Here is a 20000-nt window from a genome sequence, read left to right on the forward strand (position 1 = left end):
GTTTTATATATTTACGGTAGGACATTTACTTAATATCTTCATGGAACATGATCTTAATATCCTCATGATTTTTGGCATAAAAGAAAAAATAGATAATTTTGACCCGTACAATGTATAGTTGCTATTGCCACAGATATACCCGTGCGGCTCCAGACTGGGTCTGTGGTCCAGGGTCACATGTATACAGTATATATGCAGTTAATGACTCTTCTTTATAATGCTGTGCGCTTGTGAGTGCAGTGTTGGAGAGACGTGGAAGAACTGTCTAGAGGGAGGCACAGATTTCAAAGAGGTGAGTGTGTTACAAACACAACGCCAGCCTTTTATTGAGCATATCGCAATACTGATGTTTATATCGCAATACTAATGTTTATATCGCAATACTGATGTTTATATCGCAATACTGATGTTTATATCGCAATACTGATGTTTATATCGCAATACTGATGTTTATATCGCAATACTGATGTTTATATCGCAATACTAATGTTTATATCGCAATACTGATGTTTATATCGCAATACTGATGTTTATATCGCAATACTGATGTTTATATCGCAATACTAATGTTTATATCGCAATACTGATGTTTATATCGCAATACTGATGTTTATATCGCAATACTGATGTTTATATCGCAATACTAATGTTTATATCGCAATACTGATGTTTATATCGCAATACTGATGTTTATATCGCAATACTAATGTTTATATCGCAATACTGATGTTTATATCGCAATACTGATGTTTATATCGCAATACTGATGTTTATATCGCAATACTGATGTTTATATCGCAATACTGATGTTTATATCGCAATACTGATGTTTATATCGCAATACTAATCTTTATATCGCAATACTGATGTTTATATCGCAATACTAATGTTTATATCGCAATACTAATGTTTATATCGCAATACTGATGTTTATATCGCAATACTGATGTTTATATCGCAATACTAATGTTTATATCGCAATACTGATGTTTATATCGCAATACTAATGTTTATATCGCAATACTGATGTTTATATCGCAATACTGATGTTTATATCGCAATACTAATGTTTATATCGCAATACTAATGTTTATATCGCAATACTGATATTTATATCACAATACTGATATTTATATCGCAATACTGATGTTTATATCGCAATACTGTATTAAAGGGTAACTAAACCCCTGGTCAGAGCCTGACTCCACCCACTGGCAATATTTGAAAAATGCTGGAAAAGTGGGCAGAGCCCAACGGACGAACCGAGGGCGGGGCTGAGCGGGTGATTGACAGACCCGCAGTGATTGACAGCTGCTGTCAGACTCGCTAAGATGGAGAGTGACGCAAGTAGCTTTGCAACAGAGCGGTCATTTAAAGTCGAGGACTTTTCTCCCCCACCTTCCCCTGAAGTGGAGGAATTGTCTGTGGACACAGAGCTAAAATCATATCAATTCGAGCCGCTAGCTCAAACTGCGGTGTCGCATCGCATTAACTCCCGCATCGCGATCGGCATCCGACGATGCTAGCAAAGCAGCCGCGCAAGAGAGAATGGGTCCAGTATCTGAGTGGATTATTATTACTATTGACCTACGTTAAGCATATTTTGCCGATATGTGAAAAAAAATATCCAGCAAAACGCGCCGGCGGTTGTGGAGTCCATGCAGGAAGAGCAGCGTTTGGCACACAAGTGCATGTTAACACTGGCGCCTAATTTCTAAGTCTGGGGGAAAGTTATGCAGTCCAGCAGTGCTGTTGCAACCGGCAACACTACACCTATACCAGCCTAACCACTGTACTAAATACAGATAAAGCTAATGCTAAAAATCTACACTATCCTAACTGATGCAATACTATGGTACTAACTAACTATGCTTCTAACAACACTAACAACTATGCTAAATAACTACCTAGGCTACACAAAATAATCTAAATAACTATAAATGCTATGCTAACTAGATGCTAAAATACGCTATCCTGATCGTTTTCAAAACTCGTAATTCCAATTTCCAGCTCCTGACTCACAGTGGTTTTGACGGAACCAGATGCTTTTATACCAGCGGCTGCCAGGGGCGTGGTGAGCTCGCAGCGTCACAGAGTACCCTACGTCAGAGAGTACCCCTGCTTCAGGAGATTCCGTTTAACCTGAAGAGGGCAGCACTCAGACGTTTTTACACCATATATTTGAAAATTAAAACACTTTATACTCAAATGTTAAAAAAAGTACTCGAATCAATGAACAGCATTTATGAAGCTCCATTCGTACAGATCATTAACTAAAAAAAGTTGGTTTAGTGTTTAGTTACCCTTTAAAGTCCCCCTGTGTTTAAAATCCAGCTTTAATGTTGTTTATATGTCTCTCTGGTGTTTTTAACAGGGACTTAAAGTGCTTGAATTAGATTTTTTAATTAGAATTAATTAGACATATTTATGAAAAGTGCTTCAATTATTGAAAGACAATATTTGTGAAATTACTGTTTATTGATAAAACAAAATTTTCAGGCAACATAGCACTGCATCGCGTCTAATATAGATATAGAGCCGTTTCGCTTGGCTATGAAAGTTTATATAAATATCCAAATATATGATGCAGCTTTTATTCTTCAAGTCAATCATAAATTCATGAGATCAAAACATTTAATAAGGAAAGCGATATCTATGTCATAGTCTCCTTTCATTGGTTAAAGTTTCAACTGTCATTGCATCCGCTGCACTTTATTTGTACCATTTTGTTTTATCAGTTTATTTTTTATTTACCTTATTTAGATTTAGAAAGATAATCAAGATATCGTTTGATAAGATTTTCTTGAAAACTAAAAAAAGTAGTGTTCGAAAAGTCCTTGAAAGTCTTGGAATTTCATAAGTATCTGTATGAACCCTGTTATTAATCTGCTTTAACACACACCATGTGTAAGTTCATAAGTGGACAGCATTGCTGAGTATTTTCTCCTTAAAACTCTCAAAGACAGTCTCAAAAACACGGTTTGAAATCGCTGGTGTTTCTGACGTCACACACTACCTTGTAACCAATCAGATCAACGTGTGATCGTCACCCAGTGGATCTCTGAGTGAGTGAGTGGAGGCGGGGCTCATTTGCATATTCATAGAACCGCACATACTAAATGAGGCAAGGGTGTCGAGTTACATTCAAGATATTTTAAGAAATTTTTCAAGGAAATAAACTTTTAAATATGTAATTTTTGTGATCAAACGTGAGTTTTTAAGGGATTAAAATTATTAACTTAAATTTATTAATTACAAATTATGAATTAATTATTAATTAGGGGGACTTTAATAATTCTGTGTGCTAAGTAGGGCTGCACGATTAATCACAATAAAACCGCACGTGATTTGGCCTTACTGTGTTTTATTTTTGACCTTGCAATAGGATATTTGATGTGTGTGTGTGTGTGTGTGTGTGTGTGTGTGTGTGTGTGTGTGTGTGTGTGTGTGTGTGTGTGTGTGTGTGTGTGTGTGTGTGTGTGTGCAGCTGATTCCTGAGTTCTATGGAAGTGACAGCAGTTTCCTGAAGAATCTGCTGGGTCTGGATCTGGGCCGGAGGCAGGGAGGAGGACGAGTGGAAGGCGTTGATCTTCCTCCGTGGGCATCAGGTGCACATGCGCTCTTCTGCCCCTCATGACTACACGACGCTCGATGTCGTGACTCGAAAATGGGCGTCGGGACGCAAAAATCAATTGTTTTATCTCGTATAGTGTGTTGGATTTCTTTCTTTTTGGGGGCTTTTCCGACGACAGCCGATGCAGAACGCATCTCTCCTGTAGCCATTGTTCGTTTGCGCTCTTGTGTCCGTAAGTTAGCCGCTAGTTCCGCCATTAAAGACGGCAAGATATGCAGCTACTGCGTGAACACTCATGAATCCTGTAGCAGATCTCGGCAGGTGGAGCTGGGGAGGGGGAGGGGCTCACAGGAACTCAAACACTGAAACGGACCATTTAAATGTGAGCAAGCGTCTCATTGGCTGCCGGATCAGCAGAGCCAATCAGCTGGTGTCGTGCGGGAATGATGTGATTGCATGTAAAACACGCCCTCTAGTGACTGAACCCGGTATTTCTTTAAAACTATAGTCCCTTTGATTGGGAAAATGTTCATATTAAGATATGTGTAGCTTTTATCAGTCTTATTAGCTGGAAATGTCCAGATCTGGGGCGAATTCACTATTTAATCTTATTAAGACTTACGGTTTCCACTAAACAGAGGATCAAAATCAAATAGACTTTCTTTGAAGGCGCCAACACTTTTATACAATAACTAGCAACTAGCTTAGGACATTTTAACATGTTAGCACCACGTTAAATTATGTTAGCAACATGTTAAATCATGCTAGCAACATGTTTAAACATGCTTCTAACATGCAAATTCATGTTAAAACTTGTTAGCAACATGGTAAATCGTGTTAGCAATATGTTAAATCATGCTATCGATGTGCTCATTCATGTTAGCAACATGCTAAAACATGTTAGCAACATGTCAGCAATTGGTAAGACATGTGAACAATGTGTTAAAACATGTTACCATCAAGTTAAATCATACTAGCAACGTGCTAATTAATGCTAGCAATGTGTTAAATTGTTATATTATGCTAACAAAAAGATAAAACACTATCAACATGCTTAATCATGGTAGCAATGTGTTTAAACATGCGAGTACATGCTAATTCGTGTTAGAAACATGTTAAAACATGTTAAATCGTGTTAGCAACATGCCAAAACATGTTAGCAATTGATAAGACATGTTAGTAACATGTTAATTCATGCTAGCAGTGTATAAAAACATGCTACAATCATGTTAGCAAAATGCTAAATAATGCTAAGACGTGCTAACAACATGATAAAACTTGCTAGGAAGCTTATTAACTTTTAAGCAAGGCTTTGTCAAGCCAACATTTAACTGTGTTTCTCTGTAACTCTGCAATACGCTGTGTGTGTCACATGCGCAGACCCGGAAGACTTCCTGCAGAAACAGCGTCTGGCTCTGGAGAGTCCGTGTGTGTCTGAACACCTGCACGAGTGGATCGACCTGATCTTCGGATACAAGCAGAAGGGCAGCGAGGCCGTGGCCAGCCAGAACGGTACAACAACACGGACATTATACACAATATGAAGGATTGGCTTGTTATTCATATTATCTTATGTCTGCCGTATTGCAGTTTTCCATCCGTTAACATATGAGGGAGGAGTCGACTGCGATAGGTAACTTCAATCTCTCTCTCTCGCTCTCTCTCTCTCTCTCTCTCTCTCTCTCTCTCTCTCTCTCTCTCTCTCTCTCTCTCTCTCTCTCTCTCTCTCTCTCTCTCTCTAATTAACCCTTGTGCGACCTTGTGGACACTTTTGTCTCTTTCAGTTTTGTGTTGATTATTTTGCCTGTGTTATTAATGCCAACTGCATATATTTTGGCACAGGTGTGTATTTATATTGGAAGTTTACTATTTCACCCCCATTTCCCTTTAAAAAACCTATTTTGCACTAGAAACACAAACCAGTTCCACTCAGGAACAACATAGTTTTCTTCTGGGGCTTTTATTCTGTTGGCAAAGCTTCAAAATAACAAATCTTGCCATTTTCTCAGGTTTGGCCTTTAAAGCTTTATTCCTGTTTTCTGCTTCTGCATATTACAGCGCCGATTGGATAAATTGTTGCGCTCAAACACACTCTCTCTGAAAGCTCATTTTTTGAGATATCAACCTCAAATTTCGAACACGACTTGTTTAGATTTATGGCTTTGATTTTTTTTTTTTTTTTTTTTGCCGTCTTAGAGTTCAACATGTTTCATAAAATATATATTTTATATAAAATAATGTTCATAACTTTTTTGGTTTCACTTTTTTTTCTTCTTCAACAATAATCTGCCACGGGTCGTCTTTAAAATGAGACCAAACCTCAGTCTGCGCTCCCGAGCTTCAAACGTTTATGAGTTTTTTGACACATTTTTTTGTGTTTGTGTAAAAAAGTGTAATTTTTTTTTTTTTTTTTTGGGTTTTTCAAAGTAAACAGCATTAACAGTAATGAATAAATAGAGCATTAACAATAACCAGTTGAAGAAAAATGTTTTAAGTGAAATTAAATAAAAGTGAAGAAGAAAAAAATACAGAATTACAATATTATCATGGGAGCATTTAATCAATGCCAAGACAGTTATAAGGAATTGTCCAGTAAGTGTAACTGGTTTTACTCGATGCTCAAGAGTTAAATAGCTCATCGATCTGATTTTCTTTGTGTGTTATATTTGCCAGTGTACATGATGCCGGTGTGTGTGTGTGTGTGTGTGTGTTCCTGCAGTATTGAGGACCCGGATCAGAAGATAGCCATGCTAACTCAAATCCTGGAGTTTGGCCAGACGCCGCGGCAGCTCTTCATCACTCCTCATCCTCAGAGGATCACTCCTCGCTTCCACAGCCTGTCAGCGACCGTCAGCCTCAGCAGCTGCGAGCTCTCGCCAGGTACCGACACACACCACACGGGGCAGCACATGGTGCCGGATCTGTGTGCGCTAACATTACTGACACAGAAAAAGAAGAAAAAAAGAAAAATCGGTTGTTGGTGGGAACTACAAATCAGCCATGATGCAAAATAACACAGCAATGAAGGGGTTAATCTCAATTTCTTGCTAAATTGTAATGTTTGATTGTAATCATAATGCAAAACCTGATACTTATCTTACAGAAAAATATCTAAACCTTGACAAAAAGTAGTCTAAATGTAAATCTAAATGCAAAACCTGATAAAAGTAAGACATTATGTCAACTAGCGAATCCAAAAGTCTCTGTGTGTTTATAGGGAGTCACACACTATGACATGTTCTCACTTAAAACGTGTATTTGTAAAGGCCCTCTCTCTATTTTAATCTGAAACGCAGTGTCTCCTAGCATGGACTCGTTCGAGGACCTGACCGAGGAGAGCAGGAGAATGTCCTGGAGCAACATGAACAAGCTTGTGCTGCAGTCTTGCCACAAAATACACAAGGAGTGAGTGTGTGTGTGTGTGTGTGTGTGTGTGTGAGACAGTCTAACAGAAGTATGGACAAAACCTGTGTGTGTGTGTGTGTGTGTGTGAGACAGTCTAACAGAAGTATGGACAAAACCTGTGTGTGTGTGTGTGTGTGAGACAGTCTAACAGAAGTATGGACAAAACCTGTGTGTGTGTGTGTGTGAGACAGTCTAACAGAAGTATGGACAAAACCTGTGTGTGTGTGTGTGTGTGTGTGTGTGTGTGTGTGTGTGTGTGTGTGTGTGTGTGTGTGTGTGTGTGTGTGTGTGTGTGTGTGTGTGTGTTTGAGAACCGATGTTAGCGAGAGCTGCTTCTGACGCCGGGGTTGTGCTTCTGCAGGGCCGTGACGGGCATTGCTGTGACCCTCAGTGGAGATGCCATCTTCTCCACTTCTCAAGGTCAGGAATCCCTCCGTTGTTCAGCCTCAAGCCTGTGATCATCTGAGATTGATTTTTCAGAACTGTAATATACTGTTAGCACAATGCTAACATGTTCCTCGTGCTTATAGAATAAATTAGCACATTGCTTGCATGTTTTAACATGTTGCTAACATGATATAGCACATTGCTAGCATGAATTAACTAATTTGTAGCATGTTAGCATTATTTAGCACATTGTTAGCATGTTGCTTACATGATTTAACACATTGTTAACATGCTTCCAGCATAAATTAGCACATTGCTTGCATGTTTTAACATGTTGCTACCATGAATTAGCATATTGCTAGCATGAATTAACCCATTTGTAGCATGTTAGCATTATTTCGCACATTGTTAGCATGTTACTTACATGATTTAACACATTGTTTACATGCTTCCAGCATAAATTAGCACACATGTTTTAACGTGTTGCTAACATGATATAGCATATTGCTAGCATGGTTCTACTATGAATTAGCAGATTGCTAGCATGGTTCTACCATGAATTAGCAGATTGCTAGCATGAATTTACCCATTTGTAGCATGTTGTTAGCTTTATTTAGCACATTGCTTGAATGTTGCTAACATGATTTAACACATTTTTAAGCATGACTTTGCACATTGTTAACATGTATTAGCAAAGAATTAGCACATTGCTAACATATTGCTAGCATGGATTAACACATTTGTAGCATGTTGCTAGCATGATTTAGCACATTGTTTGCATGTTTCTGCATATTAACATGTTTTAGGACATTGTTAACATGTTTCTAGCATGACTTTGCACATTGTTAACATGTTTAACATGTATTAGCAATAAATTAGCACATTGCTAGTATGTTTACCATGAATTAACACATGTTTTATCCTCACGTAGACTCTACACTGAAGATGTTCTCCAAAGAGAATGGCCTGCAAAGAAGCGTGTCCTTCTCCAACATGGTAAGCTCTTTAGCGAAGACGCAGTGGCCCCAAAAAGTATTGGATACATGAGCTACACTTAAAAAATAATCTTGTTTAATTGCATTAGACGCGCGCGTTATACACTTTCCCCCCCAGTGGTTTTCAACTGCAGGGTTTTGAAGACGCTCTCCTGAGCTGGTAAATTTGAAAAGCTGTTGTACGCGTTTAAACAGATGTATTCGAAAATGACACGTTTAGTCACGTGACGCGTATTTATACCCATATATCTGTGGCTGTATCGGAAATGTTGTGACTGCTATTCACTTTCGTAGTGTCGTTAAAAGTTAAATGATATTTTGTGAAATTAAATTAATAGTTTACGTTTGGAACCAACGGCGCTGAAAAAGTGGGCGGGAACTAATGCACTGTATTATTAGGCTGCTGTCACTTTAAGACTGAATGCATGGATCAGAAATAGCTGACCAATCACAGCACACTGGGCCAGCTGACCAATCACAGCACACTGGGCCAGCTGACCAATCACAGCACACTGGGCCAGCTGACCAATCACAACACACTGGACCAGCTGACCAATCACAGCACACTGGGCCAGCTGACCAATCACAACACACTGGACCAGCTGACCAATCACAGCACACTGGGCCAGTTAACCAATCACAGCACACTGAGCCAGCTGACCAATCACAGCACACCGGGCCAGCTGACCAATCACAGCACACTGGGCCAGTTAACCAATCACAGCACACTGAGCCAGCTGACCAATCACAACACACTGGACCAGCTGACCAATCACAGCACACTGGGCCAGTTAACCAATCACAGCACACTGAGCCAGCTGACCATTTACAGCACACTGGGCCAGCTGACCAATCACAGCACACTGGGCCAGCTGACCAATCACAGCACACTGGGCCAGCTGACCAATCACATCACACAACGGACCAGCTGACCAATCACAGCACACTGGGCCAGTTAACCAATCACAGCACACTGAGCCAGCTGACCATTTACAGCACACTGGGCCAGCTGACCAATCACAGCACACTGGGCCAGCTGACCAATCACAGCACACTGGGCCAGCTGACCAATCACAGCACACTGGGCCAGCTGACCAATCACAGCACACTGGGCCAGCTGACCAATCACAGCACACTGGGCCAGCTGACCAATCACAGCACACTGGGCCAGCTGACCAATCACAGCACACTGAGCCAGCTAACCAATCACAGCACACTGAGCCAGCTGACCAATCACAGCACACTGAGCCAGCTGACCAATCACAGCACACTGGGCCAGCTGACCAATCACAGCACACTGGGCCAGCTGACCAATCACAGCACACTGGGCCAGCTGACCAATCACAGCACACTGGGCCAGCTGACCAATCACAGCACACTGGGCCAGCTGACCAATCACAGCACACTGGGCCAGCTGACCAATCACAGCACACTGGGCCAGCTGACCAATCACAGCACACTGAGCCAGCTGACCAATCACAGCACACTGAGCCAGCTGACCAATCACAGCACACTGAGCCAGCTGACCAATCACAGCACACTGGGCCAGCTGACCAATCACAGCACACTGGGCCAGCTGACCAATCACAGCACACTGAGCCAGCTAACCAATCACAGCACACTGAGCCAGCTGACCAATCACAGCACACTGGGCCAGCTGACCAATCACAGCACACCGGGCCAGCTGACCAATCACACGAGGCGCTAACTCAGAGTGGCGAGAGAGGAGCTGTAATAATGTAAAATATGTGAAAAATAATATGTGTTTTTAACACTCAAGCATGAAAACGTTCTAGCACACCCCAACAGAACTAAATCAAGACTTTGCGAAAAGCCACAATGGGACCTTTAAGACACACTCACTGCCTTATAGAGAATACTTTACTCTGTTTACTCTGTAAACAACAGCACATTACCTAAGAGCTGATTGGCCTCTCCTAAACTCACTCCTGACCTGTGCCTGCAGGCGCTGTCCTCCTGCCTGATGCTGCCCGCTGATGAGGTCGTCGTGTGCTCGTCCTGGGACAATAATGTGTAAGAGTTCTACAGGACCACAGTCCCGTCCCTGTAATACCTCCAGTTAACACACTCCTCATCCTCATCCTCATCCTCATCCTGTCCCTGTCCCTGTCCCTGTCCTGTCCTGCCCTGTCCTGTCCTGTCCTGTGCTCCAGGTACTTCTACTCCGTAGCTTACGGACGCCGGCAGGAGACGCTGATGGGTCACGATGACGCGGTCAGCCGCGTGTGCTGGAGGGACGACAGGCTTTACACGGCGTCCTGGGACTCCACCGTTAAGGTGTCGCTCGCACAACATTTACAGATGACCAAACCTGTGTACTCGGGGCTACACATTTAATCATGTTTATCCAGATGTGCGCATTTCAGGAACATCTTCAGAAACATTATAGTTCCATATTCAGTAACACTTAAACCTTGATATATAATGCATTATAAAAGTGTTTTTAACGCATTGATTATGCCTTGTGATGCACCGTATTATGCAGTTTGTGGGCTCATGAATAATTGTAACCACAGTTATAATACATTATAATACTTATCTATTTATAGAACACACCTTTAGAAAGTGTAATGCATGAAAACAACCGATTTCAGTTTGTTTGCATGAGTTATGAGCTTCAGACGAACTGCATCGAGTAATTAAGACATGTTTAGAGTACTTCAGACAGAACAGATGAAGGAATATGAATATCATCACTAGGAATATGATTTATTGCTGATGAGTTTTGACCAGTTGGTGGTGCTGTCGCCGTGATCGGTGTCGTTTGTTCTCTGTGTGACTCCAGGAATCAGTCAAGACCAGTTTTATTAAAATAGCCTAAATTAACCAAAAACTATGAGGATTTATGTATTTTTATTTCATTATATATTTTGTTGTCTCTACTTTTCTGGTATTCAGCGCATGATGCGGATGACACATAGCGAGTTTACTACAAATATGCTTATACATTCATAAAATAAGGCATTTTACGGCATAATTCAAGATGGCCGACAGCAAATGGTCGATATGGGAGAATTGGTTATTGTTCGACTCGGCAATCTGCACTGAATCAAGATAATTTTATGATTTTTGGGAAACCGTTCAGCAGTTATGAGCAAAAATAGCCATTTCTCATTCTCCGGACCGCCTCATTATTCTAAACCAGTCTATCAAACGCTTCTGCTTTTAACAAACGTAAGTGCAACTTTGGACAGTTGGTGGCGCTAGAGGGAATGAGCTAGAGACTGCACATTTGGTGTGGTGTGTGTTCAGACTATCTTCTGTTTGTGTACCAAATATCATCATTCTCCCACAAGCGGTTCTGCCATAGACTCAACGCAGGAGACGAAGAACGACGGATATAATAGATGATAACAAGGAATCTGCAATATATCATAATTAGTGCTGGGCAGGGATGAATCAAAATCCAAAATACACATACATGCGTGTGTATATCTTTAAGAAAAATTTGTTATTTATATATAATATATGTATAAATATATATATACTTTATATACATGCAAATATTTATTAAACATGTACATGCATATGTGTACTTATATATGTGACCCTTGACTACAAAACCAGTCACATAGGTCAATTTATGAAATTGAGATTTATACATCATCTGAAAGCTGAATAAATAAGCTTTCCATTGACGTATGGTTTGTTATGATAGGACAATATTAGAAAATCTGGAATCTGAGGAGCAAAAAAAAGTAAACATTGAGAAAATCTCCTTTAAAGTTGTGCATTTATGTTCACGATTGTGCTGCATTCACTCACACAAATACATGTTTTATATATTTACGGCAGGACATTTACTAAATATCTTCATGGAACATGATCTTAATATCCTCATGATTTTTGGCATAAAAGAAAAATGGATGATTTTGACCCATACGCTGTATAGTTGCTATTGCCACAGATACACCCGTGCGACTCCAGACTGGGTCACACACACACACATATATATATATATATATATATATATATATATATATATATATATATATATATATAATATATATACAAAATAATTATACACAGTACACGCATTTATGTAAACAAACTTTATTTTGGATGTGAGTAATTGTTGCCCGGCACTAATTATAATGCATTTTAACTTTGGTTACAATTATTTCTGAACATGATAAATAATGATTTATTATTGAGCACATATTCCACTACTGCTCTCTGCACATGGAGATAATCCGCTGTGTTCTCCGTCCTCCGCAGATCTGGAAGTGTGTAGCAGCCGACGTCTCCAGCAACAAGCGCTCCGGCTTCGACCCGCTGGCTGAGTTCGAGCACGAGGCCGGGGTTTGTGCCGAGCAATCTCTCAAAACTCATCAATATGTATATTGTTGTACAACTTACAGCAACAGTAGAGATGGGACACTTTACAATAATCCATCAGTTAACATGAACTGAGAGTGAACAATACTTCTACAGCATTTATTAATCTCAGTTCATATTAATGTCAACATTTACTAATACGGTATTAAAATCAAAGGTTAACATTAGTTAATGCACTGTGAACTAACATGAACAAACACTGAACAGCTTTATGTTTATTAACTAACATTAACAAAGATTAATAAATACTGTATAAAATGTATTGCTCATTGTTAGTTGATGCTAGTTAACCTTATTGTTAAAGTGTTACCAAAGTCTCTAAACCCCGCTATTTACACCGTGAGATTTTATTGAATCCTTTAAAGGGGCGATACCGATAACATTAAAGATAAACATATATCGGCCGATACCGATAACATTAAAGATAAACATGTATCGGCCGATACCGATAACATTAAAGATAAACATGTATCGGCCGATACCGATAACATTAAAGATAAACATATATCGGCCGATACCGATAACATTAAAGATAAACATATATCGGCCGATACCGATAACATTAAAGATAAACATATATCGGCCGATACCGATAACATTAAAGATAAACGTATATCGGCCGATACCGATAACATTAAAGATAAACGTATATCGGCCGATACGATAACATTAAAGATAAACATATATCGGCCGATACGATAACATTAAAGATAAACATGTATCGGCCGATACCGATAACATTAAAGATAAACATGTATCGGCCGATACGATAACATTAAAGATAAACATATATCGGCCGATACGATAACATTAAAGATAAACATGTATCGGCCGATACCGATAACATTAAAGATAAACATGTATTGGCCGATACCGATAACATTAAAGATAAACATGTATCGGCCGATACCGATAACATTAAAGATAAACATATATCGGCCGATACCGATAACATTAAAGATAAACATATATCGGCCGATACCGATAACATTAAAGATAAACGTATATCGGCCGATACCGATAACATTAAAGATAAACGTATATCGGCCGATACGATAACATTAAAGATAAACATATATCGGCCGATACGATAACATTAAAGATAAACATATATCGGCCGATACGATAACATTAAAGATAAACATATATCGGCCGATACCGATAACATTAAAGATAAACATATATCGGCCGATACGATAACATTAAAGATAAACATATATCGGCCGATACGATAACATTAAAGATAAACATATATCGGCCGATACGATAACATTAAAGATAAACATATATCGGCCGATACGATAACATTAAAGATAAACATATATCGGCCGATACGATAACATTAAAGATAAACATATATCGGCCGATACCAATAACATTAAAGATAAACATATATCGGCTGATACCGATAACATTAAATATAAACATATATCGGCTGATACCGATAACATTAAAGATAAACATATATCGGCTGATACCGATAACATTAAATATAAACATATATCGGCCGATACCGATAACATTAAATATAAACATATATCGGCCGATACCGATAACATTAAAAATAAACATATATCGGCTGATACCAAAGACATTAAAGATTAACATATATCGGCTGATACCGATGACATTAAATATAAACATATATCGGCTGATACCGATAACATTAAAGATAAACATATATCGGCTGATACCGATAACATTAAAGATAAACATATATCGGCCGATACGATAACATTAAAAATAAACATATATCGGCTGATACCGATAACATTAAAAATAAACATATATCGGCTGATACCGATAACATTAAAGATAAACATATATCGGCCGATACCGATAACATTAAAGATAAACATGTATCGGCCGATACCGATAACATTAAAGATAAACATATATCGGCTGATACCGATAACATTAAAGATAAACATATATCGGCTGATACCGATAACATTAAAGATAAACATATATCGGCTGATACCGATAACATTAAAGATAAACATATATCGGCTGATACCGATAACATTAAAGATAAACATATATCGGCTGATACCGATAACATTAAAGATAAACATATATCGGCTGATACCGATAACATTAAAAATAAACATATATCGGCTGATACCGATAACATTAAAAATAAACATATATCGGCTGATACCGATAACATTAAAGATAAACATATATCGGCTGATACCGATAACATTAAAGATAAACATATATCGGCTGATACCGATAACATTAAAGATAAACATATATCGGCTGATACCGATAACATTAAAGATAAACATGTATCGGCTGATACCGATAACATTAAAGATAAACATGTATCGGCTGATACCGATAACATTAAAGATAAACATGTATCGGCTGATACCGATAACATTAAAGATAAACATATATCGGCCGATACCGATAACATTAAAGATAAACATGTATCGGCCGATACCGATAACATTAAAGATAAACATATATCGGCTGATACCGATAACATTAAAGATAAACATATATCGGCTGATACCGATAACATTAAAGATAAACATATATCGGCTGATACCGATAACATTAAAGATAAACATATATCGGCTGATACCGATAACATTAAAGATAAACATATATCGGCTGATACCGATAACATTAAAGATAAACATATATCGGCTGATACCGATAACATTAAAAATAAACATATATCGGCTGATACCGATAACATTAAAAATAAACATATATCGGCTGATACCGATAACATTAAAGATAAACATATATCGGCTGATACCGATAACATTAAAGATAAACATATATCGGCTGATACCGATAACATTAAAGATAAACATATATCGGCTGATACCGATAACATTAAAGATAAACATGTATCGGCTGATACCGATAACATTAAAGATAAACATGTATCGGCCGATACTAATTTAAAGTGCAATATTCCTATTAGGAATTGTCAGTGTGAACACACACTACTCACACTATTGATACTACAGAACAGCAGAGAGTAGTGCATATAGTGCATAAGTGTGTGAATTGTGACGCACGTTTTGTTCTCCTGTTTGTAACATATGCCTTTATATTATTTTGTATTATGAAATGTTACCGTTTATCTAATGTGTGTATTGTGTGTATACACACACACATGTGCGCAGGTCAACTCTTTAGACCTGAGTCCTGCGGGAACACTGATGGCGACGGGAACTAAAGAAGGAACTCTCACTGTGTGGGACCTGACCAGTCCTGTGCCTCTCAACCAGCTCTCCTGCCATACTGGGAGGATCCACCAGCTGGCCTTCAGTCCTGGTGTGTGTGTGTGTGTGTGTGTGTGTGTGTGTGTGTGTGTGTGGGACCTGACCAATCCTGTGCCCCTCAACCAGCTCTCCTGCCATACTGGGAGGATCCACCAGCTGGCCTTCAGTCCTGGTGTGTGTGTGTGTGTGTGTGTGTGTGTGTGTGTGTGTGTGTGTGTGTGTGTGTGTGTGTGTGTGTGTGTGTGTGTGTGTGTGTGTGTGTGTGGTTTCTCACAGTGTGTGTGTGTGTGTGTGTGGTTTCTCAATGTGTGTGTGTGTGTGTGTGTGTGCGTGTGAGTGTGTCTGTGAGAGTGAGTGTGAGAGTGAGTCTTGTGTGGTTTCTCACACTGTGTGTGTGTGTGTGTGTGTGTGTGAGTCTTGTGCGGTTTCTCACACTGTGTGTGTGTGTGTGTGTGTGTGTTCAGACAGCAGGCATATCCTGAGTGTTGGCGAGGACTCGTGTCTGGCGGTGACAGATGTGCAGACAGGAATGCTCATCGCTACTGTACACGCCGAGCAGGAGCAGAGGTGACCACAACACACACTAGAGCTGATACACACACACATGCATGTTTATGTTTAATAAAAATGTGTTATTTATATATAAAAGTCTCAGTCTCGGTTGTGTAACGTGTGTTGTGCCTGTAGGTGTTTCTGCTGGGATGGAAACACTGTGTTGTCTGGAGGGACGTCAGGAGATCTCAGTGTGTGGAACCTCCTCAGCAGCAGAGTCACACACACCATCCCCGCCGCTCACTCAGGTACACACACACACACACACACACACACACACACACACACACACACACACACACCTCCTCAGCAGCAGAGTCACACACACCATCCCCGCCGCTCACTCAGGTACACACACACACACACACACACACACACACACACACCTCCTCAGCAGCAGAGTCACGCACACCATCCCCGCCGCTCACTCAGGTACACACACACACACACACACACACACACACACACACACACACACACACACACCTCCTCAGCAGCAGAGTCACACACACGATCCCCGCCGCTCACTCAGGTACACACACACACACACACACACACACACACACACACACACACCTCCTCAGCAGCAGAGTCACCCACACGATCCCCGCCGCTCACTCAGGTACACACACACACACACACACACACACACACACACACACCTCCTCAGCAGCAGAGTCACCCACACGATCCCCGCCGCTCACTCAGGTACACACACACACACACACACACACACACACACACACACACACACACACCTCCTCAGCAGCAGAGTCACCCACACGATCCCCGCCGCTCACTCAGGTACACACACACACACACACACACACACACACACACACACACCTCCTCAGCAGCAGAGTCACCCACACGATCCCCGCCGCTCACTCAGGTACACACACACACACACACACACACACACACACACACACACACCTCCTCAGCAGCAGAGTCACCCACACGATCCCCGCCGCTCACTCAGGTACACACACACACACACACACACACACACACACACACACACGCACACACACACACACACCTCCTCAGCAGCAGAGTCACCCACACGATCCCCGCCGCTCACTCAGGTACACACACACACACACACACACACACACACACACCTCCTCAGCAGCAGAGTCACCCACACGATCCCCGCCGCTCACTCAGGTACACACACACACACACACACACACACACACACACACACACACACACACACCTCCTCAGCAGCAGAGTCACCCACACGATCCCCGCCGCTCACTCAGGTACACACACACACACACACACACACACACACACACACACAGCAGTGATGCACGGGTCAATGTATAAACAACCCGCACAACGTTTTCAACTAACCCGCACGCAACTCGGACCGCAAAAAAAAATAAAGAAAATATTGTACCTGACCCGCGTTTGTTTAAAGTAGCGAGTAAATGCTCATCGCGTCATTGGGCCGTAGACGGAGGAACTAGGGGTGCGCATTTCTCTGAATGCTGTATGATATCGCCAGTGCTCTGTAATAAAGGCTTGATTTATTCATTTATTTCGTTTCATTTTCTTAACAATTAACGACGTGTGTCTCTCCCCCCGGACTTTCCCAACAACCCCCCCCCTATCTAAATAAAGATTTCCCACGTTCACCTCTGCAGACTGCTCGTGCGTCATCCTCGCGCAGTTATTCAGCCAATAAAGTGTAGACCTGTGTATTTCATAGAACATTGTGTCTAGTACTATATAAATTACAAAGGTTTAATTGGCATCTTTATTTGAAACGACCCGACCGACCGCGACCCGAATATCATTAAAAATATTTTTGGATAACTCGTAACCGCGGGTGACCGCTCATTTTGGATCAACCCGCGCATTACTGACACACACACACTCACCCACGGTTACCCACAGTTACGAGTCATCCAAAAATATTTTTAATGATATTCGGGTCGCGGTCGGTCGGGTCGTTTCAAATAAAGATGCCAATCACGTGTGTGTGTGTGTGTAGGCCCCTAACCCCAGTGTGCTGTGCTCCTGCAGGTGCAGTGTGTGTGTGTGTGTGTGTGTGTGTGTGTGTGTGTGTGTGTGTGTGTGTGTGTGTGTAGGCCCCTAACCCCAGTGTGCTGTGCTCCTGCAGGTGCAGTGTGTGTGTGTGTGTGTGTGTGTAGGCCCCTAACCCCAGTGTGCTGTGCTCCTGCAGGTGCAGTGTGTGTGTGTGTGTGTGTGTGTGTGTGTGTGTGTGTGTGTGTGTGTGTGTGTGTAGGCCCCTAACCCCAGTGTGCTGTGCTCCTGCAGGTGCAGTGTGTGTGTGTGTGTGTGTGTGTGTGTGTAGGCCCCTAACCCCAGTGTGTTGTGCTCCTGCAGGTGCAGTGACGTGTGTGTGTGTGTGTGTGTGTGTGTGTGTGTGTGTGTGTAGGCCCCTAACCCCAGTGTGTTGTGCTCCTGCAGGTGCAGTGTGTGTGTGTGTGTGTGTGTGTGTGTGTGTGTGTGTGTGTGTAGGGCCCCTAACCCCAGTGTGCTGTGCTCCTGCAGGTGCAGTGTGTGTGTGTGTGTGTGTGTGTGTGTGTGTGTGTGTGTGTGTGTAGGCCCCTAACCCCAGTGTGTTGTGCTCCTGCAGGTGCAGTGTGTGTGTGTGTGTGTGTGTGTGTGTGTGTGTGTGTGTAGGCCCCTAACCCCAGTGTGTTGTGCTCCTGCAGGTGCAGTGACGTGTGTGTGTGTGTGTGTGTGTGTGTGTGTGTGTGTGTGTGTGTAGGCCCCTAACCCCAGTGTGTTGTGCTCCTGCAGGTGCAGTGTGTGTGTGTGTGTGTGTGTGTGTGTGTGTGTGTGTGTAGGCCCCTAACCCCAGTGTGTTGTGCTCCTGCAGGTGCAGTGTGTGTGTGTGTGTGTGTGTGTGTGTGTGTGTGTGTGTGTGTAGGCCCCTAACCCCAGTGTGCTGTGCTCCTGCAGGTGCAGTGTGTGTGTGTGTGTGTGTGTGTGTGTGTGTGTGTGTGTGTGTGTGTGTGTGTGTGTGTGTGTGTGTAGGGCCCCTAACCCCAGTGTGTTGTGCTCCTGCAGGTGCAGTGTGTGTGTGTGTGTGTGTGTGTGTGTGTGTCTAGGCCCCTAACCCCAGTGTGTTGTGCTCCTGCAGGTGCAGTGTGTGTGTGTGTGTGTGTGTGTGTGTGTGTGTGTGTGTAGGCCCCTAACCCCAGTGTGCTGTGCTCCTGCAGGTGCAGTGTGTGTGTGTGTGTGTGTGTGTGTGTGTGTAGGCCCCTAACCCCAGTGTGCTGTGCTCCTGCAGGTGCAGTGTGTGTGTGTGTGTGTGTGTGTGTGTGTGTGTGTGTGTGTGTGTGTGTGTGTGTGTGTGTGTAGGCCCCTAACCCCAGTGTGTTGTGCTCCTGCAGGTGCAGTGTGTGTGTGTGTGTGTGTGTGTGTGTGTGTGTAGGCCCCTAACCCCAGTGTGTTGTGCTCCTGCAGGTGCAGTGTGTGTGTGTGTGTGTGTGTGTG

The 20000-nt window shown here is 41.7% G+C and overlaps 1 protein-coding gene across 2 annotated transcripts in view; it reads left to right on the forward strand.

Moving 5' to 3' along the window:
* nsmaf (neutral sphingomyelinase (N-SMase) activation associated factor) overlaps positions 1–20000 on the forward strand; it is a 38427-nt gene that overhangs the window by 13782 nt on the left and 4645 nt on the right. The window contains exons 17-31 of one of the 2 annotated variants that reach the window (XM_079583901.1): positions 241–292; positions 3488–3608; positions 4955–5086; positions 5165–5207; positions 6294–6454; positions 6871–6979; positions 7341–7399; positions 8298–8362; positions 10328–10395; positions 10536–10659; positions 12601–12684; positions 15870–16020; positions 16433–16535; positions 16656–16737; positions 17197–17228. In XM_079583901.1, coding sequence (XP_079440027.1) covers positions 241–292; positions 3488–3608; positions 4955–5086; positions 5165–5207; positions 6294–6454; positions 6871–6979; positions 7341–7399; positions 8298–8362; positions 10328–10395; positions 10536–10659; positions 12601–12684; positions 15870–16020; positions 16433–16535; positions 16656–16737; positions 17197–17228 — 1386 coding nt within the window. Of the gene's footprint in view, positions 1–240; positions 293–3487; positions 3609–4954; positions 5087–5164; positions 5208–6293; positions 6455–6870; positions 6980–7340; positions 7400–8297; positions 8363–10327; positions 10396–10535; positions 10660–12600; positions 12685–15869; positions 16021–16432; positions 16536–16655; positions 16769–17196; positions 17229–20000 lie in introns of both variants that reach the window. The other variant, XM_079583900.1, reaches the window with a different exon arrangement.

The sequence above is a fragment of the Phoxinus phoxinus genome (genome assembly GCF_949152265.1).
Source record: "Phoxinus phoxinus genome assembly, chromosome: 2".
Lineage (NCBI taxonomy): Eukaryota > Metazoa > Chordata > Actinopteri > Cypriniformes > Leuciscidae > Phoxinus > Phoxinus phoxinus.